At 40.4% G+C, this 27,422-nt stretch overlaps 4 protein-coding genes across 7 annotated transcripts in view; 2 read left to right on the top strand and 2 right to left on the bottom strand.

The window, feature by feature from the left end:
- The first annotated feature begins 5,415 nt into the window (after positions 1-5,415).
- Positions 5,416-8,798, top strand: LOC107740515 (radial spoke head protein 6 homolog A-like). Its single transcript, XM_016552962.1, has 5 exons — positions 5,416-5,771; positions 6,879-7,322; positions 8,057-8,201; positions 8,289-8,406; positions 8,505-8,798. Exons 1-5 carry the CDS (start codon positions 5,547-5,549, stop codon positions 8,731-8,733), a joined length of 1,161 nt encoding a protein of 386 aa, XP_016408448.1. The 5' UTR covers positions 5,416-5,546; the 3' UTR covers positions 8,734-8,798.
- Positions 8,799-9,755: 957 nt separating this feature from the next.
- On the bottom strand, positions 9,756-13,995 carry LOC107740516 (alpha-soluble NSF attachment protein-like). Its single transcript, XM_016552963.1, has 11 exons — positions 13,792-13,995; positions 12,933-13,012; positions 12,729-12,845; positions 12,601-12,647; positions 12,382-12,459; positions 11,584-11,639; positions 11,384-11,468; positions 11,192-11,296; positions 11,026-11,094; positions 10,325-10,375; positions 9,756-10,206 (listed from the first exon to the last, which is right to left on the bottom strand). Exons 1-11 carry the CDS (start codon positions 13,887-13,889, stop codon positions 10,105-10,107), a joined length of 888 nt encoding a protein of 295 aa, XP_016408449.1. The 5' UTR covers positions 13,890-13,995; the 3' UTR covers positions 9,756-10,104.
- On the top strand, positions 13,072-18,518 carry LOC107740513 (uncharacterized). Of its 2 annotated transcripts, none has more exons than XM_016552960.1 (2): positions 13,072-13,366; positions 15,758-18,518. In XM_016552960.1, exons 1-2 carry the CDS (start codon positions 13,108-13,110, stop codon positions 18,427-18,429), a joined length of 2,931 nt encoding a protein of 976 aa, XP_016408446.1. In that variant the 5' UTR covers positions 13,072-13,107; the 3' UTR covers positions 18,430-18,518. The 2 variants fall into 2 exon arrangements, with proteins under 2 accessions (XP_016408446.1, XP_016408447.1); XM_016552961.1 differs by lacking the exon at positions 13,072-13,366 and adding an exon at positions 14,265-14,473.
- An 891-nt stretch (positions 18,519-19,409) lies between these two features.
- The window catches only part of LOC107740519 (zinc finger protein 541-like), a 12,148-nt gene continuing 4,135 nt past the window's right edge, over positions 19,410-27,422 (bottom strand). Inside the window, exons 6-12 of one of the 3 annotated variants that reach the window (XM_016552967.1) lie at positions 21,561-21,703; positions 21,234-21,337; positions 21,084-21,159; positions 20,916-21,004; positions 20,710-20,826; positions 20,545-20,633; positions 19,410-20,286 (exon numbers count right to left, since the gene is read on the bottom strand). In XM_016552967.1, coding sequence (XP_016408453.1) covers positions 20,556-20,633; positions 20,710-20,826; positions 20,916-21,004; positions 21,084-21,159; positions 21,234-21,337; positions 21,561-21,703 — 607 coding nt within the window. In that variant the 3' untranslated portion in view covers positions 19,410-20,286; positions 20,545-20,555. The remainder of the gene's footprint in view (positions 20,287-20,544; positions 20,634-20,709; positions 20,827-20,915; positions 21,005-21,083; positions 21,160-21,233; positions 21,338-21,560; positions 21,704-27,422) is intronic. The other 2 variants (XM_016552968.1, XM_016552969.1) reach the window with 2 other exon arrangements.

The following is a 27,422-nucleotide window of genomic DNA, read 5'->3' as shown; positions in this document are numbered from 1 at the left end:
TTACATAATAAAAGCCCTCCAAAAACTCATTCTACCTGTTCTGCCACTGCATTTGGATAGCTCTAAAAAGGAATCGCCCTGTTTCCACAGAACAATTTCAATTCAGATTGACAGTCCAGTACCCCAGGGTGTCACTCAGCCAGTTTCAGGACGATCTGATGTTGCATTACATAATAAAAGCCCTCCAAAAACTCATTCTCCCTGTTCTGCCTGTGCATTTGGATAGCTCTAAAAAGGAAACTCCCTGTTTCCACAGACTAATTTCAATTCAGATTAATAGTCCAGTACCCCAGGGGGTCCCTCAGCCAGTTTCAGGACGATCTGATGTTGCATTACATAATAAAAGCCCTCCAAAAACTCATTCTCCCTGTTCTGCCTGTGCATTTGGATAGCTCTAAAAAGGAAACTCCCTGTTTCCACAGACTAATTTCAATTCAGATTAATAGTCCAGTACCCCAGGGGGTCCCTCAGCCAGTTTCAGGACGATCTGATGTTGCATTACATAATAAAAGCCCTCCAAAAACTCATTCTCCCTGTTCTGCCTGTGCATTTGGATAGCTCTAAAAAGGAAACTCCCTGTTTCCACAGACTAATTTCAATTCAGATTAATAGTCCAGTACCCCAGGGGGTCCCTCAGCCAGTTTCAGGACGATCTGATGTTGCATTACATAATAAAAGCCCTCCAAAAACTCATTCTCCCTGTTCTGCCTGTGCATTTGGATAGCTCTAAAAAGGAAACTCCCTGTTTCCACAGACTAATTTCAATTCAGATTAATAGTCCAGTACCCCAGGGGGTCCCTCAGCCAGTTTCAGGACGATCTGATGTTGCATTACATAATAAAAGCCCTCCAAAAACTCATTCTCCCTGTTCTGCCTGTGCATTTGGATAGCTCTAAAAAGGAAACTCCCTGTTTCCACAGACTAATTTCAATTCAGATTAATAGTCCAGTACCCCAGGGGGTCCCTCAGCCAGTTTCAGGACGATCTGATGTTGCATTACATAATAAAAGCCCTCCAAAAACTCATTCTCCCTGTTCTGCCTGTGCATTTGGATAGCTCTAAAAAGGAAACTCCCTGTTTCCACAGACTAATTTCAATTCAGATTAATAGTCCAGTACCCCAGGGGGTCCCTCAGCCAGTTTCAGGACGATCTGATGTTGCATTACATAATAAAAGCCCTCCAAAAACTCATTCTCCCTGTTCTGCCTGTGCATTTGGATAGCTCTAAAAAGGAAACTCCCTGTTTCCACAGACTAATTTCAATTCAGATTAATAGTCCAGTACCCCAGGGGGTCCCTCAGCCAGTTTCAGGACGATCTGATGTTGCATTACATAATAAAAGCCCTCCAAAAACTCATTCTCCCTGTTCTGCCTGTGCATTTGGATAGCTCTAAAAAGGAAACTCCCTGTTTCCACAGACTAATTTCAATTCAGATTAATAGTCCAGTACCCCAGGGGGTCCCTCAGCCAGTTTCAGGACGATCTGATGTTGCATTACATAATAAAAGCCCTCCAAAAACTCATTCTCCCTGTTCTGCCTGTGCATTTGGATAGCTCTAAAAAGGAAACTCCCTGTTTCCACAGACTAATTTCAATTCAGATTAATAGTCCAGTACCCCAGGGGGTCCCTCAGCCAGTTTCAGGACGATCTGATGTTGCATTACATAATAAAAGCCCTCCAAAAACTCATTCTCCCTGTTCTGCCTGTGCATTTGGATAGCTCTAAAAAGGAAACTCCCTGTTTCCACAGAACATTTTAAATTCAGATTAATAGTCCAATACCCCAGGGTGCCCCTCCGCCAGTTTCAGGACGTTGCATTACATAATAAAAGCCCTCCAAAAACTCATTCTACCTGTTCTGCCTTTGAATTTGGATAGCTCTAAAATGGAAACTCCCTGTTTCCACAGAAAAATTTCAATTCAGATTGACAGTCCAGTACCCCAGGGTGTCACTCAGTCAGTTTCAGGACGATCTGATGTTGCATTACATAATAAATGCCCTCCAAAAACTCATTCTCTCTGTTCTGCCTGTGAATTTGAATAGCTCTAAAAAGCTCTAAAAATTCTGGGGGGCTTTGTCGCCATAGACTCGTGCAGCTCTGCTACTGAGCCATTGGTTCGTTCAATGGCTGTGCAGTTACACTGCGTTATTGAAAGGCTTCAGTCATCGGCTTCCCCCCCAAAGCATCTTAGTAGAAGCAGTACGAGTGAAGTATCGATAGGGAACAGCATCTCGTCGTTTACACAGACTACTTTCACTTCAGATTGATAATACGCCTTCTCATAGTATCACTTACACTACTTTAGGACTGTGTAGACAAAACAGTGTATACAAGTTTTGGTGGGCTCTTATTTTGGAATTCAACATCAGACAGTCCTGAAATGGTGTAAGTGACACTGTGAAAAAGTGTACTGTCAATCTGTGGGGAAACTAGATTGTGGAAATCAGAAGTTTCTTTTTTATACCAATCTGAAATGACAGACAAAACAGAATTTATTTGAGTTTTTGGAGGGCTTTCATTTTGGAATTGTAAATCATATAGTCCTGACATTGCATAAGGGACACTCTGGGGTGGTGTGCTATCAATCTGAAGTGAAAATCGTTTATGGAAACAGGGACTTTTCTTTTTAGAGCTATCTGAAAAAATGGAAAATACAGGTTATATGCAAGTTTTTTTGAGGGCTTTTATTTTGTCATGCAACAACAGACAGTCCTGGCATTGGCCCAGTGGCACTCTGGGGTGGTGGACCGTCAATCTAAATTGACACGGGTCTATGGAGCTATCCAAAATCACAGGCACAGCAGGTAGAATATGAGATTTTGGAGGGCTTTTTGTATGTAATGCAACATCAGATCGTCTGGAAACTGGCTGAATGACACCGTGGGGTACTGGACTGTCAATCTGAATTGAAATTTTTCCGTGGAAACAGGGAGTTTCCTTTTTAGAGCTATCCAAAATCAAAGACAAAACTGGTCATATATGAGTTTTTGGAGGGCTTTTATTTTGTAATGCAACATCAGATCGTCCTGAAACTGGCTGAGGGACACCCTGGGGTACTGGATTGTCAATCTGAATTGAAATTGTTCCGTGGAAACAGGGAGTTTCCTTTTTAGAGCTATTCAAAATCAAAGACAAAACTGGTCATATTTGAGTATTTGGAGGGCATTTATTATGTAATGCAACATCAGATTGTCCTGAAACTGACTGAGTGACACCCTGGGGTACTGGACTGTCAATCTGAATTGAAATTGTTCTGTGGAAACAGGGAGATTCCTTTTTAGAGCTATCCAAATTCAAAGGCAGAACAGGTAGAATGAGATTTTGGAGGGCTTTTATTATGTAATGCAACATCAGATCGTCCTGAAACTGGCTGAGGGACACCCTGGGGATTTTCCTTTTTAAAGCTATCCAAATACACAGGCAGAACAGGGAGAATGAGTTTTTGGAGGGCATTTATTATGTAATGCAACATCAGATCGTCCTGAAAATGACTGAGTGACACCCTGGGGTACTGGACTGTCAATCTGAATTGAAATTAGTCTGTGGAAACAGGGAGTTTCCATTTTAGAGCTATCCAAATTCAAAGGCAGAACAGGGAGAATGAGTTTTTGGAGGGCATTTATTATGTAACGCAAAATCAGATCGTCCTGAAACTGACTGAGTGACACCCTGGGGTACTGGACTGTCAATCTGAATTGAAATTGTTCTGTGGAAACAGGGAGATTCCTTTTTAGAGCAATCCAAATGCACAGGCAGAACAGGTAGAATGAGCTTTTGGAGGGCTTTTATTATGTAATGCAACATCAGATCGTCCTGAAACTGACTGAGTGACACCCTGGGGTACTGGACTGTCAATCCGAATTGAAATTGTTCTGTGGAAACAGGGAGTTTCCATTTTAGAGCTATTCAAAATTAAAGACAAAACTGGTCATATATGAGTTTATGGAGGGCCTTTATTTTGTAATGCAACATCAGATCGTCCTGAAACTGGCGGAGGGACACCCTGGGGTACTGGATAATTAATCCGAATTGTAATTGTTCTGTGGAAACAGGGAGTTTCCTTTTTAGAGCTATCCAAAATCAAAGACAAAACTGGTCATATTTGAGTATTTGGAGGGCATTTATTATGTAATGCAACATCAGATCCTCCTGAAACTGGCTTAGGGACACCCTGGGGTACTGGACTATTAATCTGAATTGAAATTAGTCTGTGGAAACAGGGAGTTTCCATTTTAGAGCTATCCAAATTCAAAGGCAGAACAGGTAGAATTAGTTTTTGGAGGGCATTTATTATGTAATGCAACATCAGATCGTCCTGAAACTGACTGAGTGACACCCTGGGGTACTTTTTTAAACATTTGTATTATTTTAAATGCATTCATTCATTCATTGACAGAGAAACTGGCTCAATAAATGAATGCCAGAGACATAACGCATGAGAGGAGAGAGAGAGAGAGTGAGAGAAGGGCGAGAGACTTAACGCATGAGAGGAGAGAGAGAGAGAGAGTGAGAGAGGGCGAGAGACATAACGCATGAGGGGAGAGTGAGAGAGAGTGAGAGAGGGCGAGAGACATAACGCATGAGAGGAGAGAGAGAGAGGGCGAGAGAGATAACGCATGACAGCTTGAACGCTTTTCCCTTGATCTAGTTTTACAAGCTATTACCGTAATGCCTAGTATATACAAAACAACGTGGCGGCTAGAATGACCGTGTTTTTAAAAGTGGAGGCTGGCCTGACCGCAGTAAAAATTCAGTCGTCATCTACTCACCCTCACGTGTTCCAAACCCATAAGACTTTGGCCACTCTTTGAAACACAAATTAAGATGTTTTAATTAAACCTGAGAGGTTTTTGTCCCTCCAATTAGAAAGTCCAGGTAACCAAAACATAGAAAATCCAAAAAGGTAATAAATTAATCCATATGAATTGAGTGGTTTAAATCCAAGTTTTGTGAAGAGATACAATTGCTTTACATGGTGCACAGATTTAATTCAGGTTTTTATTCACATATAAACACACTTACAATAGATTGCATCATATGGTAAACATGGAAACCTTGAGCTTTTGTGTTTATGATATGTGTTCCATGTATGTGTCAATCATTGTTTCGATGTAAATAAAAGCTTAAATTAAATGTTAATCATATAGAGTAATCATATCTCTTCACAAGACTTGGATTAAACCACTCGCTTCATATGGATTTAATTTACAACACCATATGTTGGATCTTATAAGTATTGGTTACCTGGACTTTCAATGGAAGGACAGAGACCGCTCAAGTTTCATTAAAAATATATTAATTTATGTTTCAAAGATTGACAAAAGTCTTAAAAGATCTTTGGGTGGACCATCCCTTTAAGGTTCAAATACTTTTACTTTAGGACCACTGTAGACGGCCAGTATTGTGCTGGGTTCTATGGGCAGTTCAATACAGCAGTTTCTGTAATACATTGTGTATCATTTCCAGGTGGAGTCTCCTCTACCGAATGTTGCAGAACTTGCGTTCTTCTTTGAGCAAGCTGGTGTGGGTCTGGGGAGAGAGGAGATGCATAGAGTCTTTCTAGCTTTGAAACAGCTGGTGGACTCACAGTGTCTCCTGCGCTGTCGATTCTGGGGCAAGATCTTCGGCACGCACAGCAACTATCTGGTGGCTGAGGGGGAATATAGAGAGGGTGAAGGAGAGGAGGAGGAGGGGACAGAAACACATGAGGATGAGGAGAGGGAGGAAGAGCCACGGGAGGACAAGGATGAAACGGAACTTGTGGAAGCTGTAAGTCACAAAATGGCAACTGAAGTATACAAATGTGACCCTGGACCACAAAACCAGTCTTAAGTCGCTTGGGTATATTTTTAGCAATAGCCAAAAAAACATTGTATGGGTCAAAATTATAGATTTTTCTTTTATGCCAAAAATCATTAGGATATTAAGTAAAGATCATGTTCCATTAAGATATTTAGTAAATTTCCTACTGTAAGTGTATCAAAACTTAATTTTTGATTAGTAATATGCATCGCTAAGAACTTCATTTGGACAACTTTAAAGATGATTTTATCAATTTTTTTGCACCCTCAGATTCCAGATTTTAAAATATTGTCCTATCCTAACAAACCATACATCAATGGAAAGATTATTTATTCAGCTTTCAGATGATGCATAACCCTTATGACTGGTTTTGTAGTCTAGGGTCACATATAATGAAAGCATGCAAAGTGCATTTTCTTCTTGAGGTATTCGGCCAATCACAACGCACTGGATAGCTGGCCAATCAGAGCACACCTCGCTTTTCAGACCGATGAGCTTTGTAAAAATCGACGCGTTTCAGAAAGGCGGGGCATAGAGGAGAAACATGAATATACAGTATGTGGAAAATAATACCTTAAACCGCATAAACACATTTCATTACACCAAATACACAAAATAATGTTATTTTTAGCAACATCATATGACCCCTTTAAATATCATACTTTTTGGAGTAAAGGTGCAGTCACATTTACTGTTGCTCGATGAAATTCTGCTGCTGTTCTGATTTCAATAAGAATCTGTGCAATCTGGAATTTTACATTAGGGTGAAAGATTTCCCTACGCAGATTTCACTAATTTTCAAGTTCACAGGAATTTGCAGAGTTGAGCAACAGAAAGATGCTTGCTTTGAAAGTGAAAAATATTTTTGCCTGCAAAGTTTTGCATTGAATTCACATGACAAACTTGAACATGAGCGAAATCTGCGTGGGTAACGTTTTCACCCTCAATCCACGGATTTCTATTGAAATGACTGTATTTTGCCCACAAACATTTTGCTGAACAGCAGTAAAGGGGAAAAATATGAATAGAAATGTGCATTCAAACTTGACAAAAATGATTGAACTTTACTTGCAGGCTGATCCTCCCCCCAAATCGACATACAAGCCACCTCCACCAGTGCCAAAGGAAGAAAATCACACTGGTGTCAACAAATACACTTATTTTGTGTGTCATGAGCCCGGCATGCCGTGGGTCAGACTGCCGATGGTCACCCCCGCTCAGATCACAGTGGCGCAGCAGATCCGCAGGTTCTTCACAGGCAGGCTTGATGCTCCTGTTGTAAGTTATCCTCCCTTTCCTGGCAATGAGGCCAACTACCTGCGCGCCCAGATAGCACGGATCTCAGCGTGCACGCACGTCAGTCCTCTGGGATTCTACCAGTTTGGGGAGGATGAAGGGGAGGATGATGGACTGCGAGACAGTTATGAGGAGAATCCTAACTTTGAGGGCATCCATGTAAATGAGATGGCTGAGTCTCTGAATCTATGGGTCCATCATGTACAGCATATACTTACACAGGTAAGAAACAACAGACAGCCTGCTGGAAATTCATCTGCCCTAAAATGTCCATTGAAGTGGATCTTGAGTAAGTTTTGGTAACTGTGTCTCATTTCGAAGGCTGCATATGTCATTGTCATTGTTTATTTATATCTTTTGATGCAGTGTGCCAGGAGGAAATCAGAATCATGCCATCAGGATCGTCTGTTGTCTGACTGTTAGGTTAATTGACAATTATGTCATCATTTACTCACCCTCATGCTGTTCCAAACCTGTATTAATTTCTTCTTCTTCTGTGGAACAGAACATTTTTGGTTCCCATTGACTTCCATTGTATTTATTGTCATATAATGAAAGTCAAAGGGAACCGAAACTGTTTGTTTACCAACATTAGTCAGGTTTGGGACGACATGAGGTGTCGACTATCACTTAATTGTCAAAAGGAATCTTTGTAAATTAAAACTGATTTCCTACTGGCACACTAAAGCAAAAAATATGAATAACTGAATTTTTTTGGTGAAAAATTTAACATGCTCATTGGCACCGATAGCCTTGTGGGCAATGGGTCGACATGCAGTGCCGTTGCACTACGGGTGTCACGAGTTCGAATCCTGGCTCAAGGACCTTATGATGTTACGGCTTCTCCCACTTCGCTTCCTGCCAGCTCTACTCTGTCCTATCATAATAACGGCAAAAAAAAAAAAATGTAACATGCTTTCGACATTTACACAGCACTATACATGTGTGAATGTTAGGGCCGCTGTGTGTGGGTAAATGTAACTAAGAAGTCTGCTGATGACGTGGATGAAGATGCCGAGGATGAAGAGAGGGGTGAGGAATCTGATGAGCCGGAGCCTGAAGTCGGGCCTCCTCTTCTGACGCCTCTGTCTGAGGATGCAAGTCAGTCACACTGCATAACATTTACATTAAATACCTCCAGTACAGTTTAAATGTTGAGCTGTAATGCAGAATATGTTCTGTCCACAGAGATTAATGACACCCTACCTTGGTGCGCCATGATCTCCTCTAACCTCATTCCTCAGTTTTCCATCGCTGTGCTGCGCTCTAACCTCTGGCCTGGAGCTTATGCTTATGCTAGTGGCAGGTAAGAACTTTGCTTTTCAAAATGTACGGTCCGTCCAACCATCTCTACAAACTGATACTTTTTAGACGGAGTAAAACCATTCCTCTGCTCCCTCTCAGGAAGTTTGGAAATATATACATTGGTTGGGGGATGAAATATATCGGAGAGGCCTACACCCCAACCATTCTTCCACCGCCCCAAAATGAGTACCCCAGCGGGCCTGAAATTACAGAGGCCCTGGACCCCAGTGTGGAGGAAGAGCAGGCTTTGAAAGCTGCTCTGGAGGAGCAGACAGCTGCCCTGGAAGAGACAGAGGATCTGGAAGAAGATGAGGAGGAGGATGATTAAAATGGACAAAATAAACCTCCTTCAGAAGGTGTGTTGATGGTCAGATGCTTACATTTTTATAAGTGCAGTTCCTTAAAGAAACCATTTCGATCTAAAGACTGTCTTTGTATGCATGTCTACATCGATGAAATATTAATAACAAAAATTGAGGGAATCAAATAATTTATTAGCTTTTTAAATCAGTTTAACATAACAGCTTTGATGAATTAATGCATGCTTCCACTGCTTGCCTCCAAACATTATACCATGTGTTACACTTCATTTTTTGTTACATTAAGCTTATTCTGCCATGCTTTTTTCCATGCTGAAGTTCCTGTATTGGTTCATGACTAGTCATAATCTGAATCATCTGAACATATGTATGTAGATGAAATTGTCAACACGTAAAGCACTGAATTGCAAAAATTAATTACTTAATAAATAGGAAGTCTATTAATTCAAGTTCCTTTTAGATAAACCGTTTGACTTTTAATTATGAGCCTGTTTTATGAGTATTTTAATACATCAATAAATTAAGCTTGATATGAGCTTAAGAAAAACTAAGTTTCATTTCAAGCTGGTTCCTCAAGTACAGCCCATTTCATTTTCTATATATGATAAACAAATTGCAGTTAACCAGTCCACCTTCAGACAGAGTGGAAAGAGGTCTGATACATCCTCACATCCTAGAGTCCTGCAAAATACATTCCCATCATGCCGATTCACTCTGTTATGTGTTGGTACAAAAATCTAAATAATTTAGGCTAAATTTATTATCAGTTTTTAAATAAGCCAATTTTATATAAGATCTAACTGAAGTAATTTAGTTCTTGATTATTTCCTCCATTAAGGAAAACAAGATAGCAATTAGTACTGTATCAACTGATTCTAGCTGATCATCAACAGTTATAGAATTTTGCATAAATCTAGAATTATCATTACTAATAAGTACTACTAATAAATATTGACACATACAAGCCTTGCGACTTGGTCAGTAACAAATGAAATCAAAAGATAATTTACAACCATTAATAAATAAAACAACTACTGAAGCTGCACAAGCACGAACGCAAATGGTAACACATCAAATAATCAGATTTACGAGGAGTTACATTTACAACAAAGGAATGTTGTGGTCAAAGCTTGTAAAATAAATTCTATACCGAGTGTCATTCTAGGAGACTTCACAGTGTTCTTTGGGATAAAGGTTAAATTTCTTTGAAGACAGTAGGACTTGGGAGAAAACGTCTTAAGACAATAATGTGTATAATGTGCATGTGACCTTCATTTTCACATATATGAATGAATAATAAACACGGTAAGAAAGGAATCACTGTGAAGTGAGAGGAAGAAAATGAGAATGGGGAATGAGCTTGGAATCATGACTTCACTTTAGCGAAGGTCATTCTCCGCGTCCTGAATGGTCTTCTTGATTCTTAGTAACATGGTGGTCTGCCACTGATCAAGCCTGGTGATGGAGTCAAATTCCCTTACCTAATGAAATAAAATAAATCCAGAGCTTTGCATGGAGTAATTCACGAATTAACTACCACAGTTAAAATGTGTGCAATGAATTATGTAAAACCTGACACAATATACTAAGGGAACTTACTGCATCAGCGTATGCATCAATATTCTGCTCTTCATGTGCATCAAGAAGTTTCTGTTTAGTGTGAAATGCAGAAACTTAAATTGTGTTTGATCACTTTATATAAAGTCTCACAAAACGTTCAAGGACTCTATGTACACTACTGTTCAAAAATTTGGGGTTGGTAAGATTTTTATGTAAAGTAATTAATACTTAAGTAACAGTAAAGACTCACATTGTGACAAAAAAAAATCTTTCTATTCATTAAAGAATACTGAAAAAAAACTATAATGGTTTCCATAAAAATCTTAAGTTGCACAAATGTTTTCAACATTGATAATAATAAGAAATGTTTTTGGAGCAGCAAATCAGCATTATAATGAAACACTGAAGACTGAAGTAATGGCTGCTGAAAATTGAGCTTACTATATATTAAAATAGAAAACAGTTATTTTACATTATAATAATATTTCACAATATTACTGTTTTTAACTGCATTTCCGATTAAACAAATCTTACCAACTCCAAACTTTTGAATGGTAGTGTATAAAATACAAAACAATAGGACAATAAATAGAGACAATGGAAACCTAATAGATAAGGATTTGGGCAATCCATCTACCTTCAATCTCAATGGATGTTGATGACCCAGAATCTGAGATCACAATTCTATTCCATAGAAGAAACTTTAAGTAACTAAATGTATTGGAAAGAAAGACTCCAACCTTAAGAAGTTTGCACTCTCTAGCATCTGAGAAGGCTGGATACATTTCTTCATACTTCTGTACAGCCAGCTATTGAAGAGAACAAGGGTTAAATAATGAGAAAGCAGAAAGTCACATATTAGTCACTGTAAATATCTTCAGATCGTGAAGAGTGTAAATCAGTCACCTTGCAGTTGAGCATATCCACACAGAAGTGACACAGTGCTGCTTTGAAGAAATGGTCCTTAGCACCATACTTCAACAAGGTAGTGTCCATGGAGTAAGTCCCAATCTGAGCAGAGACAACATGCCAATCAACATGAAGGATGAATAAGACAAACGAACACAGGTTTTCAAAAGAAGATCAAGTCACACAGACCTGCTCAAATATTTCAGTGGCTTTCTGGTACTGCTCCATCTGAGCCGCATATGTTGCCACTTTGAGAAGACACTTGTTGGCTGCACTAAAGAGAGAGAGAGAGTTCATTTATTTTAATAATACTAAATGAAATAATTTAATTACAATACAAACCTAAACCGTTCTACAACACTTCTAATATAAAGACTACTGTAGAGTACCTGGTGGACTCCTCTCCTTTGTAATAATCTGCAGCATGTTCATAATGAGCAACGGCCTGTAAACAAATAAACATAAGTATTCTGGGCACAAATAATAGCAAATTAACAATTATTTTTCTTTCACTTTCTTTCAGAAGGGGTTCTTATTTTGGTCATTATGGTACCAACTGGATGCATTAAAAAATGCACTACTTTTCAAAAGTTTGGGATCTGTCATATTTTAAACATTACTACAGTAGGGATATGCCGGTATCAAATTTTCATGTTGCGATTAATTGCTAATGCTTTTATTACGGTATACGGTATTATCACGATATTGAAATTAAGTTATAAAAAATATTCATTACCGTGATATATCGCATTACCGAATACCGGCACAAGTCTACTACAATGTAAAATAACTTTTCTATTTTAATGTATTTTAAGTACATTTAAGTACACCAGTCTTCAGCATCATATGATCCTTCAGAAATTAATCTAATATGCAGATTTCTTATTACTATCAATGTTGAAAACAGTTGTGCTGCTTTCTGGAAACCCTAATTTTGTCAGCACTCTGACAGAAACTTACAAAGAAGAGTATTTATTTGAAATAGAAATCTTTTGTAACATTATAAACATAAGGTTTTACTTTTTATCAATTTAATGCATCTTTTCTGAATAAAAATATTAATTTAATATCTTACTGACCCCAAACATTTGAACGGTAGTGTATTTTATACTCCTACCTTCGATATTCATCTGAGCAACTTATTGATAAATGTGCACCTTTATGTAAGTAGATGACTTCCCACTTACTTTATCTATGTCCAGTAACTCAGATTCATAGATTTCAGCAATAGATATGTGGTGTTTTGCTGCAATGTTGAAACGTCCCTGTGGAAACAGATTTGTAAGAGAAAAATCACAAATCAGAAAAGTGTATTACCATAAACGGAAAAAAACCTTGCTTAGTTGCATATTTATGTTGAATTGTATTTGAATGCTTAATAAATACTTTTCTATAATTCTTCTCACCATGTCTGTGTAGATGTCAATGGCCTGACAGAAACAGCTTATAGCCTCTGTATAGAAAAGTTGCAGAAGAGCCATAATAGAATAGATTTTTATTGCTCATAATGTAAAAGTAACAGTAAGAGCTATACCTTGAGGATCAGCCTTTTTGAACGCATTGCCAGCATCAAGAAAGTTTACGGCTGCGTTGTGCTTGCTTTCCACCTGCAAATGCAGTCGTGCAGCTTTGCAGAAGGCATCTCCTGCAGCTTAAAGGGGAACAAAGCAGCAATACAAATGACACATGCTTATTGAACACCCTCATACTGTGGTGCAAGAGTTGCTAGGTGTCGTACCACTCCAGTTCTTGGCCATCTTAAACATGTTGGCAGCTCTCACGTACAAGTCACAGGCCTCCTCGACTTTGGAGGAACTCCTGCAATGAACAAAAGCGAAGGGGGAGGTTCATTCAGTTCACTGAAACCGATAGGAGGCGCTATTAGCAGCGTTCAACGTGTTTCCAGACCTGATATGGCCAACATGAAGCAAGAGGAGCCAGAAATCAGTGTGAAAACACAGGCCCGATATTGCTCTATAGCCTGGAAGTACTACATCAAAAATGAGAGCAATGCCACTGTTTACTGCAGGTTGTGTAAGACGACCTTTAAGTTCTCTTCAAATACAGCCAATATGATAAAACACCTCAGAGTGAAACATCGACTCAACATCCCCACTGTTGCCAACGGCGGCGAAAGACTATGTACTGAAGAGCCCAACGAAGGCAGCATGGGTGAGTTTCAAAAGTGTTAAATTAAAGCAAAAAGAGCTAAACGCCTCAGTGTACACTGGCTTAGCGTTGCGTTTGAATGAAAGCGAGAGGGAAACGCTACATTCAGCGCGCACAACTCTTTATTATGACGCTTTATACGTGCACTGCGATGCTAACTGGCTGATTTCACTTCTGTGCAAAGTCTGCTTACTGGAAAAATCAACTCTGGTAGGTTTATGACAGCTAAATGTGAACAACGTTGTATTACAAATAATACAATTTCAAAAATATTGCTCATCGATTATATTTGTTCATTCGAATTATATCGACATTGCTTGTTGCACACGAATTGTATTTTGATACCTATTACTTTAGTTAGAATTTAATGTGCACGATGTGCACATTCAATATCGCAGAGGTGCAAAAAACATCATTAATGGATTTACCCAAAAAACGACCCGAATACCGAATGCGACGTTTTCATTTTCTTGTCTGCCTCAGCCATGATGGCCATAGCTTCCTTTTCTTTTCCAGAATAATCCATTTAGGCAGATTAAATGTGAGCCAGACTGCAGTGAAAGATGTCCAAGCAATATCCCATTCACATCGCCTGAAATGAAGTTATTTGTTTTGACACATCATGCGGAAATCGGAAGTAAATTCGCTAAGACTTTAGGGGTTGTCGCAAAATAGTTGTTTTCAAAATGACAGTGAAACGAACTGCGGTGTTTATTATTACTTATGAGTTGTTGTCAGTTAATAATTACATATTTACAATTATGTAACAATTTATATATAATATCTACACGAGCAGGGTCAAGCAGTTATGATACGCGCCTGATGTACATTAGTCGCTTCTCTTGACTGTGTACAACTTACCCTCGTACCCTAGTGGCCACCGCGCCATGCACATCCAGTGTGTAGGTCGCGAAGGCGCGGAGGATGTGCCGGAATTCTGAGACTTTTTTATGTTATTAGTAAGGTATTATTTATTTTCCGACGCTAAGTTATATAAAGTCAGCATTGCGGAAGCGTGTAGTATTTAGTGGTGGTAACACACGAGCTGGAAGTGGATAAAACCTTAAAGGCCCTTATGCTCGCCCGGAAGAACATCCAGCGACGTTTGATGTAAATAATAGCGGAATTGTTTCATTAGTATCATATTGCATGGTTATTGTTCTCTGGCTAAACGCTCTTGTAACGAGCAAGAGAGAGTTATACCTGACATAGAATCAGTCTCTTAATACAAAGCTTATCCTTTGTTCTAAATGTTCCCGCGAAAAACAAAAAAGTGTCGTGCTGTGTGACATGCTTTACTTTATTTTGTTCAACATTTACAACAGTGTTCTGGTATAATTATTATATAAAGAGTTTTATTAACATAATAATATTAACAACAACATAAGATGCTACATGGATGGAATATTTGCAGTTTTAAAAATAATTTCACACGCTGCAAGGCATTTTAATATAAATGGCAAACAATCCAAAAGGTAATGAACTTGTGAAATAGTGTGCAGTCACAGAAAAAAAAAAAAAGTATTTAAATTCACATTTTCCTTATTTTACAACTACGCTTTTATTGCATTTTGGAGTGTTGCATTTTGGTTGTATTTAAGTTATGTGACAATGTTCTACAACCAACCACATCTGAGATAAAAACAAAAGAACAAACTGCAACTTGAAAGCTATATTTTAGCTGCAAAAAACATCTTAATTTTATATAACCAAATACAAAATACATGTACAAGAGACATTGTTCAAGTGGTTTTCTTTTGAGCAGCCACAAAAACATTTTACAGTGAACACAAAATCAGGCTAAACTGCAATGTTTGTATAATATTTTAGCTAGCTAAAAGTTCTCTTTAATGGCTGCACAAGACAGTTTCTCTTTATTTCTCACACACACACACCCAAATGGTTACGAGTGCTAATTTGTGCACAGTGACTTGGACAGGTGAGGTGAGAGACTTCATGACAAAATATTTTAAGCTGTATGTATGTCACAGCATTAAGAAAAGGCTTACAGTTATATATATATAGTCGGAATATAAACAAAGACAGTCCTGATAATGTTATTTATTTAGATTTACATGAATTGCATACAGCACTGGGATTTCTGTACATTTATGACATTTTGTTGACCCCCAGGAAACATAAGGTTTCAAGGACCACATTCTAACCATGACATACCATTTCTATGAAAATGTTTATTTGTTACAAAAAAAACCCTTGACATTCATTACATAAAGGATTAGAATTAAAGATTTTATCATAGCTTTTTCATTACAAAATAAATGTAACTGTAATTATGCTAGTTGCATAATTACATAAGTTCCTGTTCAATCCTCTTGTTCTTAAATGACATACATTAAAAAAAATGTATGCTCTGATTTTTTTTTTCCACCACAGACATGGATCTCCCACCTCAAAGGCATCCTGGAATTCACAGCGGTCCTACTTTTCGTCGGAGAATGCAGCGTTTTTTGCCATTTTCTGATCGCCGCACATCGAAAGTGTGGAACCACTACACTCAGTTAAGTCTGCATCGTGTCGAGTGTAACCATTGTAAGAGACAGCTTTCCTTTCACAACAGCACTACTTCCATGAGAGAACACTTAGGACGCAAACACAGCATTCGGGACGGAGCAGTACCCCCTCACAACACAACAGGCATCCCCACTCCTGCAGCATTGCATTCTCACATTCAGACCTCTTTACATGGTAACAGATGTAACACCACAGGCAATGCTCCATTTCAACCAGCACTACCTGTTACTGTCAAAGAGGAGCAGGAAGAAGTACTGCCAGCTGAGATGGCAGAGACCAAACTTGCTCGGACCACATACGCCCCTGACTGTGCAGCAGGAAGCAGTACTTCTAGTTCAAATGCCATTGTGCACCAAGATACAGATATGGGTTGCCTAATGTATAATTTTCCTGCAGGGGAGATGAGCAGCACTGCTGGAGGCAGCAGCAACCGCAGCGGCTCAAGAGCCTGCAGCAACAAGCGAGCAGAGGTGTTGACCGATCTTATCTTGGAAATGGTCTTCAGAGACCTTCGGCCGTTGTCTGTGGTGGAAGAGAGGGGGTTCAAGCTCTTACTGAGTTGCCTAGAGCCTAACTACCCCGTGCCTTCTCCATCTCTGCTTGGCAGTCTACTTTGGCATCGCTACCACGTCCTCAAGCAATGCCTTCAGCAGCATCTACAGACAAGTCTAGCTTCTCACTGTCTGACCCTCTGCACCGAATATTGGCGATCCGTTGATGGATGTGGGGTTGATGGGGACGGTCAGTACTATCTTACAGTCAGCACGCATTTTGTAGACTCTCACTGGCGCCTGGCACGTTGCGTGCTTGAGACCCGACCGATAGCAGAATTCAAAGGAAGCCCATCTGAGAGAGGGCAAGCGAGCTTTGCAGACACTTTGAGAGCAGTCCTTTCCGAGTTCCAGCTCCCAGAGAACTTTGTTTTCTGTGTCGTGCATGACACCCCCAGTGGATCCGAGTCCAGGGGGCAGGAGAATATGGCCATTAATCAGGAATATCAGCAAGAATTTGCTGGACCCAGCCATTCTCCTCCCAGTAATCTTCTTGAGGGATGGGCACTTCTGCTTTGTGCAGGGCAGGCCCTGAAACTTTGTGTCCAGGAGGGACTTTGTGTGGAGACTGTCAGACAAGCTCTGGCAGATGCCCGTGCCATTGTCCTACATTTCCAGCACAATGTGAACGCTTCTACGGCACTGAGCCAGAAAGCAGAGGCTGTTAATAAAGAGTCCACATGCCTTGTCTTGAATGACCCAGGGCGCTGGACCACTGCCATTGAGATGTGTGAGAGTCTGCTGGAGCTCAAGTGGGTAATAAGTTCTGTCCTAGAGGAGCAAAAAGTAGCAACAAATCTGGCAGATCACCAGTGGCGTCTTATACACGAACTAGTTCCTGTGCTCAAAACGGTTCGCATTGCGGCATCGTTTTTAAGTGAGGACATCAACGGACCCATTTCAGCATTAATGCCGTGCCTACAAGGAGTGTCTCGGCTCCTGGGACAGAAAATTGCAGAGTGTACCTGTCCAGAGGTGAAGGGAGTTATGGAGAGAATTCGTGCTGGTATGGACAAACGATGGAGTCTGAGTGATGAAGATGCTCTTCTGGATTCCTCCGCTGTATTGTCCTCGTTTCTGGATCCGCGTTTTAAAGAGTTGCGGTTTCTCAGCCCACATGCCCGCAGCAAGTTGCACGACAAGGTGAAAGAGCTGCTATCTGTTCAGGCTTTCACGAGCGACGAACAAATGAATGCAGAAAGGAGACAAGGCATGGAAATGGAAGAGACTGTGGATGAGCGTGGAGAACCTGCAGATTTTGGATTGGATGATTCCTTGCCAATTCCTGCAATGGCTTCTTTGGATTCTCCTGAATCGTGTGGATCAGTGGAGGAAGGTGACAGCGTTGAGCTGCAGCCAAGCGAGCCCTCTGTTGCCATATCATCTCCAAAACAAGTCAATGAAAACACGCTTGGATCGCCTTTCAAGAATGCCAACGACCGCAAAAAACTTTCTAGTGGGACCAGTATGACCTCACCCCTGAGAGGAGATTTACAGCTCAAGCCTCGTATACAGATGAGTCCTCTCCCGCAGAGCATGTATGATATTCTTCTGGGCGAGGATCCTACTGAGCGAATGCCCGAGATTCACCAGCAGCTGGAGAATTACATAGCAGAGCCACTTTGCAAACGCAGCCTCTCACCCCTGCAATGGTGGCGCAACAAGGAGCATCGCTTTCCTGCTGTGGCCAGACTGGCACGAAAATATCTGTCCATACCTGCAACTGCTGTTTCTGCTGATCGGACATTTGCCCCTAGGGAGTCCTCAGTGACCCAAAGAAGGGCCACTTTGGGGTCTAAACACCTTGACCACATTTTGTTTCTCCATCAGAACATTGACTATGTGGATCAGCTGAAAGGTGGCTCCTCCACGAGTGAAATTGAGCAGTGGAACAGTGTCAGTGGAAACCAAAGCAGAGAAAGTCTTTACCAGACTCTAGTATCCTATGAAAGTAAGGTTCGTGTGTCTGAAGAAGACTCATGATCACTGTTTATGTACATATGCACAAAGTCATGTTAAAGGGATAGTTCAACCAAAAATGTAAATTCTGTCATCATTTACCTTCAATTTACTCGCCCTATGGAAAAATACTATGGAAGTCAATGGGGACATCAACTGTTTGGTTAACCACGTTCTTCAAAATCTTTTATTTTCATCAGAAGTTTATTTTCATACAGGTTTGGAACAACTCGAGGATGAGTAAATGGTAACAGAATTTTCATTTTTGGGTGGACTATCCCTTTAAGATTAAAAAAATATATATATGTAAATATTAAGGGTTGCCTTTGAACAGTTGTCACATTACCACAATAAGCTCCTTTAATTACCTAGTTACCTGATGACTATCATAATCAACAGGTTTTAGACGCAAGGATTATGAGAAAAGATAAATACAGTTATACTGCTATGTAAATAAATTTTGAAATAACATTCCTTTTACAAGGATTTTGTGACACTATTGTTTAATATAGTATTTGGTCTCTAAGAGGTCTGAGGATTTGTTTAGTCATTGTCTTTTGACTAATGTAGATACTGTTTTACTAAATTTTGCCTAAATGTGTTTTACTACATTCTTAACATGTCTCTAAAGCAGTACATATTTACGCAATATGAGCACATGAGCAATCATGCTGCTGTTCTGAATATCAGCACGGCTGTGATTTGGTCATAGGTAATCACTGCTGTGCAGACATCAGGCCAACCTTATCTCTGCACAGCTTGCATACTCTGTTCTGGAACACTGAAAAATCTAATTTGGTCAATCAAATTCCAGGCCATAAAGTAAGTGTTGTATTATTGATTAAATCTGCATATACTGTTACTGTTACGATAGTATTGTCACGTTACAGTGTTGTAGGCTTTACATGGAATGCATTGTCAAACTCATGCATGCATTTCAACAGTATAGCTTCCTCCTTTATATTTATGGGGGATATGTACATTCAAATGAGGTGTTAGTTATCTTTTTTATACTTGCAACAGTAGAATTTACAATGTATTATATTAGTAGCATGTTCAGATTAAAGTGTTCTATGAAATATTCTGGATTCTGGGAATTACCAATGCAAAATTGTGTTTTTCAGTTCTCATTTATTTTGTAAACAAGTTTAACAATACTAGTAAAACATTTGTTCTATTAAAACGGCAAAGGAATGCTTAGACAACCAAACACCTTATGGTAATATAATAAACGGCAAACATGTTATGCATTGACATTGTTATACATGGACATCATCGGCTGTTTTAATGGCATAAGATAGTAAAACTGCCATTTAATAACTTTATTATAGATCACATGGATTGTAGAATAGATAATATAAAATGGAAAAGAGGAAACTCAGTAGAACTGTAAAACTGGTAATGACAAATCTTGAGAGAAAATTTTGAGCCCAAATTTAATGTCTCAAAACAGTTAAACAAATAAAAACCAAGAAAATTTTTTTTTTTTTTGAAACCCTGTCATATTAAATTAACCTGTCTGGTACATTCTAAAAACTTCAAACTGTTAACTTCAGCGCCTTGTGCACTTCTCAAAATTTGAACAAGAAATAAACAGTTGAAGAAAAAAAAATCCACAAAGTTGGCTATTCTTTTGATGCAAACTTTATTTTGGATTACAATTACGGCTAATTTCACGGTCCATATTAATCGCTGGACAATGAGTTGAATATTTACTGTAGTCTAAAACACACTTGAGCTCTTACAAAGGATCTTTTATGAAATACTGATTGGAATTCAGTTCACTTTAGCCTTCTGCTTTGACCTGTGTCCTTGCTTGTCCACTGCCATCTGGAGATAGTTTCTATCCTGACTGAGGGGGAACTGTGGCTCTTCACATCTCTGTTGGATTTAAAGGTAAAATGAATTTGAATGTCATTTTCAAATTTGCTAATAATTATTCATAGAATGAAAGTGCTTTGCTGATTGTTTCATGTCACAGCTGGTTAGAACATTACTTGAATTATTACTATGAAGTAAAGACTAAGAGTGACATAGAGTCATAAATCTATTATTTTTTATAATTTCACAAAATGAAATATTTTCTCATTGTGTTACTCCATGTATTTGAAGGCATGTAAATCAGGAGTGTGCTCTAACCTGACACACACCTAACTCTGAGCAGCTGTCTTCTGTCCTGTGTTCCCGTTTATCTGCTCAGGCTGGTGCTCTTGTGAGCATCTGAATGCCTTTAGGAAAATAGCAGTAATGTTTTTAGATGATGTATGTGCAGATCTTGTGTCCATTTACTGAAATTAAACTTACAGAGTTCCCTCCACCTTCATCCTTTTTATTTGTGGCTCGGACACATTGCTTGAACTTTTTCAGCTTCTTCATGTTATAGTAATACTCCACACACTGGGCTATTGATTTTGTCTGCAACTACAAAATAAACTCAATGTTGTTGGCGTGTAATAACCACAGACCTTTTTTCAAGTAAAAAAACAACTTAATTTGATGAACTTTCTTACCACATTATGAATCTGTTGAAAGTCCTTGTCGTGGTCAATCAGAGCTTTCTTGAACACTTTAATCTCTTGCACTGTCCAGTGGTCTGACCCTGCCAAATACAATGAGCGACATCAAGTTTATGAAGGACTTATGAATGCTTTATATATTTTGATATAAATAGTCAGTACCTGTGTAGTGGTAATCATTCAGAGGGTGCCAGGAGGTCCGAAAATCTTCTCTCATTAAGAGTAAATCCAGTGCTGCCTGACAGTTGAATAACTGAGCTGTATTAAACAAACATCTATAAATAACACTCTCAGTATGATGAATAAGCTCACCATTATGCTTCCTTGAACTTCATGAAGGCAGTTGAGAGCGAATTCGATGTTGGTGCCTCCTCCTGGTAGCACACTGGAACAGCACATGTCTAACAGCTCTGTGACTGAAGCACAAAAAGGACTAAATGTAATCATTTTTTACCCTTTATACATGCTTGAAAAATGACTTTTGACTACGTAAAAAAAAAAGAAAAAAGGATGTAATACATTTCATTTATTCAAACTGTATTTGTTCACTGCTGTATTTTTTTTTAATCCCTGGCAGGTGATACTACGAGACCCCTTCTGCTACACTGTGAGAGTGAGAGTCTGTGTTGGTGTGTTTACCCCTCTGTTGTGTTTCTGTGTTGGTAGAGAGATCTTTCCAAGGAGTCCAGACGAGTTGAGCAGGGTGCTCTTCATACAGCATGTACAGTGTGTCCCGCACTGGGGGGATCTCTGCTTGAAACTGTGAACCCACGTTAATCCTCCTAAATGACACGAGAAATTGCCATTAACACAGAAGGAAATGGACAGTCTTGTAAATAATAGCAATGTAAAGAAAAGCATGATCATTTGTATCTAGGTAATTAATTCTAATTTCCCTTTTTAAAAGACCTTATAAGACGAAGAAGACTTCATTAATATATTTTCAATTAAATGCAAAATATTCTTTATCTTTCCCTTTTTTAAGTACTTTTTTGTCCCCTTTTCCTGCTTGGATCAATCAACTGTGTAAGAATTCTGTATACAGGACATAACTATAATAATATAAAAAACTATATTTTTGTTTTCTTATATATTAAGAGACAATGGAACCTCCTTGCACTGTGCCCTGCAATGTGATTTATATTTACTTGGAATGTTCTTGTTTTTTTAAAATCCCTAAACCCTCACTTATGCTCCAGAAAGAAAAACAATGCATTAAGAGCCAGGGGTGTAAACTTGAATGGAATGAAGATGTGTACATTTTTATTTTGCCTAAATAAATTTTTTGTTTTTCATTTCGTACTGCCCTTCAGAAGCTACAGACGATACTTACATGTTTCCCAGAAGAAAAATAAGTTAAATTTACCCTGAAAGTTTTTACCTCCAGGCTCTTAAAACATAATTTTTCCTTCTGGTGCGTCAGTGACTGTTTGAACTCTTTGTAATAGTTGCATGCAAGTCCCTCAGTTGTCCTCAGTGTGAAAAGATGGATCTCAAAATCATTCAGTATACACCCCCTCATTTGTTTCTCCACTAGAAGTATGTAATGTATGCAAAATACCATACAGATAATTTGTCATTTAGGGTGTGCTCAAAGAATGGATCTTTTTATCAACAGGTACTTCAAGAAGGTTTTGTTCACTGATAAACTTTTGACTGTTTCTGATATCAGATGACTCTCTAACCATTAGGCCACAGCTGCCCCTTTTGTTTCTCCACTAGAAGTAGGGGCAGTTGTGGCCTAATGGTTAGAGAGTCAAGAGTGAATATACAGCGCTCTCTTCCACTTTCAGTAACCACAACAGGTCCTTGAGCACTTGAGTCCTTGAGTTGCTCCCCGGGCACTGTAGCAAATGGCTGCCCACTGTTCCGGGTGTGTGTTCACTACTCACTGCCGTGTGTGTGCACTTGGGTGGGTTAAATGCAAAGCACAAATTCTGAGTATGGGTTACCATACTAGGCAACATGTCACGAAAGTGGCAGAATACTCGCAACTTTGTTATTCTCGATCTCCGTCAGGACTTCCTAAATGAAGATCTTGGTACCTGGGCAAACAATGCAAATCAGGGGTCCAGACTAACATTTGAGAGCAGTGGCACCAGTGCCACTAAGTTCTACAGATGGTGGCGCCAGGAGCAGGTTTGGTAGCACTGGGGGATAGTGTGTGGGGGTATTAAAAAGAAAAATAATTTAATCATAAAATTACTATTGTTTTGCATTAATAAGTGCAGTTACTAATAATATTACACGTTTATTTCTTGGTAATGCACATCTTGACAGTATCCAAGCATACAAAATTTACTTTTATTAACAACAGTAGCATGCAAAACTCTTATTAAATGTACCATTATTCTTCTACAGTATTATACAGAACTGACCGACAACTTCAGTGATTCTAAAAGGAACGCTCTTGATGTGATTCAGTCACAAATTGAAAAAAAGTTTGTTTTTCAAGGCACTTTGTGACTTTTCTTATTTCATACACAAAAAGTGCAAAACTCTGAAAAAATTTGATTTTTTTTGATGATTTGATATTTTATAACAGTGATTTTATAATTTCAAAATATAAAGCAAAAAGTAGAAATTAATGACTAAAAAGCCAATAAGTGCTCCTTTGCTGCCATCTACTGGTTATAGTGATACTTTGATGTTTTTTAATTTTAATAAGTGTTTGTTTACTAGGGCTGGGACAATAAATCAATGCGTTGCGATTCGTGGATTGATTCTGAGATTTTCAGAATGCATCGTGATTCTCTCTCGAATCGATTCAGAGCTTAGTTTTTAACAGCAGATGGCGCTCTAGGCTAGTTTTTAACCACACACTCAAATGCTCACAAAGAAGAGCGCTTGTGTATGCGGCTGAGTAATGTAAGTGGTTAAATGTACTTTTATGCTTTTATGATGCAAGATTAATGTAAACACAGCCCACTGTGAACATCCTTGTAATTGGCTTCAACCTTTTCGAACGTTATGAATGATTATTTTAGGTTCAAATGGTGCGTGTGTAAGGAACTGGAAGCATTTCTAAAGCACGGCGGGAGAATAAAATGATTCGCGGGACTCCCGCAAAATAGAAATTATCTAAATATAAAGTGTCTAAAACATATAAATTGTTATTTATCTGTTGTACTAAAGCAAAAAGAACAACTAATATTAACATTAAAATTATTGATATGTGCAAGCTAGGCATAGTTTCTATTTATAACACATGTTTAAAGGGTAGCGCAATTCAGCCAATCACAGACTCAGCTGTTTTTTTTTCTAGAACGCAATGGCCAATCAGAGGTTATTAAGTTAGAATCTACTCACCACAGTGCTGAAATTGCGTGCTCACGAATCCTCTCATTTTAACACATGATATTTTATCGGGAGTGTTTATGCTGGGATGTTGTGGAGCTAAGGAGATGTTACAGAACCATTTCATGTAAATTTCTTCGATGTACTGAAAAAGTCTATATAGATTACTTTTTTGCGGGTGGGAGCGGGACAAAACATGAATGTCGCGGGCGGGAGCGGGACCAGATAAGATATATTTCTGCGGGAGCGGGCAGGCGCGGGACAGAATCTTGCGGGAGCGGGACTGAAAAATCTGTCCCGCGCAGGTCTCTAGCACGCAGTGCCATCTGCGGTTAAAAACTAAGCTCAGAATCGATTCAAGAGAGAATCGCGATGCGTTCGGAAAATCGCAGAAAGGATGCAGAATAATTTCTCGATTCGCGATGCATCAATTTATTGTCCCAGCCCTATTGTTTACCACAAAGTATATTTTGGTCATCCCATTAAAAATAACATTTAAACTGGATCAGTTTTAGAGCAGAATGCAAATACTGACAGGCTTGGTGGGCAGTATAAATGCGGCGAGGCAGAATCTTCTCTTTCACTTTCGCTGATCTATTCACGTGAATTTCCTAAAGACGAAATGGAAACAAGCACTTACTGCAGGGTTGTGCAGGCCCCATAAGCCCGCCAGAGACCCATCAGCACTGCGTTGTTTGCCTGGGCCTGGCCCACGCTGAGGCAGCCTTTGCTGACTCGGAGTGCACTCACTGCGCGGACTTGCTGGTACGTATCCTACGTGCTAGGAGAGACCTAGCTTATGGCTTGACTGGAACGAGGCCCACTGCTGCCTGTGATCCGTTGGTGGGCCCTCCACAACACCCCACCCAGCACAGAGAGGGTCTAAACAGCCTGCTGTGTTCTCCACGCCGACCCGTTCGGAGCCAGATGTTCGCCGTAAGCAGTGGCCGGGATCCGGGAAGAGACACTACGGACCGAGGAGGAGCCCCCGCCATGATAGCAGACCATCTTCAGCTGCAAAGCCTTCATCCTGAAGGTCCTGTCAAGAGGAGGAGAGAGCTCGCGGGAGGCCCAGCCTCCAGGCGATGGATGCAATGTTCTGTTTTCTGTCCATGCAATAAAAACACCTCCTTTCAAAAAGAGCTGTTTCCTTCTCATACTATGAATACGGTGTCGCTTGCCCTGCCTCAGAACAGTGCGAAGCCGCGATTTGTACCTGTTATGGCCTCCCAGTGTCACAGGGATGCTGGCAGCCCCCCGCTGCCCATGGCGGTGGGCGAGTGTCAGCCAACTTTCCCTCCACGAGCCATTTCCCCGCCAGCGCATTTAGGCTCGCTGGGGCAAGGCACCAGTCTACGCATTCAGCCGCTACATCAGTTTCTAGATGCGTGGAGAGCTATTCCATGCGTTTCGCGTTGGCTGTTACACGTAATATAACATGGGTATTCTCTCCAGTTCAGACGCAGACCACCCCGCTTCAACGCCATGGTTCCGTCCCTGATGTTGCCACAAAATGCCACGGTTCTGAAACAGGAAGTTCTCAGTCTGCTCGCAAAAGGAGCGATAGAGCATGTCTCTCCAAGCAAGCTGCAGAGCGGGTTATACAGCCGCTATTTTGTGGTGCCCAAGAGAGATGGGGGGCTCGGTTCATCAACTGAGCGCTTCAAAAGCGCGTGTTCAGGATGACGACCCTGAAGCAGATCCTGGTACAAATTCATCCTGGGGACTGGTTTGCATCCATGGATCTGAAGGACACATACTTCCATATTCAGATTGTGACATGCCACAGGCGCTTCCTGAGATTCTCGTTCGAGGGCACAGCATACTAGTATTCAGTTCTTCCATTCGGGCTTTAGCACCGAGCATGTTTTCAAAGTGCATATTTGCAGCGCTTTCCCCCTTCAGAGCGAGTGGTATGCGCATTCTAAATGATCTGGACGACTGACTGATTTCGGCCCATTTAAGAGATGTGCTTATCAGTCATATGGACACGCTGCTTCGTCATCTGGAGTCTCTGGGACTGTGTGTGAATAAATGTAGAGAAATTGGGCATACTTTCGAAGAATGTCCTAATGGCAGGAGCAGGTTTGGTAGTACTGGGGGATAGTGTGTGGGGGTATTAAGAAGAAAAATTATTTAATCATAAAATTTAACTTTTTCAAAGTGCATATTTGCAGCGCTTTCCCCCTTCAGAGCGAGTGGTATGCGCATTCTAAATTATCTGGACGACTGACTGATTTCGGCCCATTTAAGAGATGTGCTTATCAGTCATATGGACACGCTGCTTCGCCATCTGGAGTCCCTGGGACTGTGTGAATGTACAGAAGAGCGTGTTCACCCCGACTCAATCTATCACGTGTTTTGACTTGGTGAAGATGCGAGCTCGCGAGAGCGCATAGACACCCTCTCTGCAGCTCTGAACCAGTTCAGACCGGGTCGGTCTGTTCCTCTGAGGGAATTCCAGAGGTTCCTGGGACTTATGGCGTTGACGTCATCAGTTTGTCACCTGGGCCTTCTGCACATGAGGCCGCCACAGTTGTGGCTGAAAGATCGAGTCCCGTGGATGGCATGGACTGTGGGACATATCAAGGTCACACAAAGCTACATCAGCGCTCTGAGACCGTGGTGCAACCCAGAATGTTCAGCAGGGGGATTCCCCTAGGGCTGGTGACAGCGCACACTGTGGTAACGACGGATGCGTCAACCACAGGCTGGGAAGCAGTGTGCCAGGGCATTCCAACTTCAGGCCTGTGGTCAGAATCTCAGAGCAGGTGGCACATAAACCGCTGAAGGTGCTGTCCTTAGCTGTAATGGCCATTCTGCCGCAGTTGGAGCAGCGGCATGTGCTGATTTGCACTGACAACATGTCTGTGGTTTCGTACATAAATCGCCAGGGCAGTGTGTGTTCCAGAGCCTTTTTCAAGCAGGGTACAAATCTTTTATTATGGTCATTTACTCTCTATCAGAGCAGCACATATCCCCGGTCTCCTAAACTGCGGAGCGGACATGTTCTCGAAGGAACAGAATCCCTGACAGAGAGTGGAGGCTGCATCCCCGCTTGGTCCGGATGATTTGGGATCGCTTTGGGAAAGCGGAGGTGGATCTGTTTGCGACGAGCGAGAACACACACTGTCCAATGTTCTTTTCGCTGTCCCACTCCCCGCTGATGGTGGACGCTCTGATGTTGTGCTGGCCAAGAGCCGG

Source organism: Sinocyclocheilus rhinocerous, unplaced genomic scaffold, assembly GCF_001515625.1.
Source record: "Sinocyclocheilus rhinocerous isolate Xijiao unplaced genomic scaffold, SAMN03320098_v1.1 scaffold6034, whole genome shotgun sequence".
Lineage (NCBI taxonomy): Eukaryota > Metazoa > Chordata > Actinopteri > Cypriniformes > Cyprinidae > Sinocyclocheilus > Sinocyclocheilus rhinocerous.
Note: the sequence above shows the minus strand (reverse complement) of the source record. Positions and strands in the feature narration are given on the sequence as shown.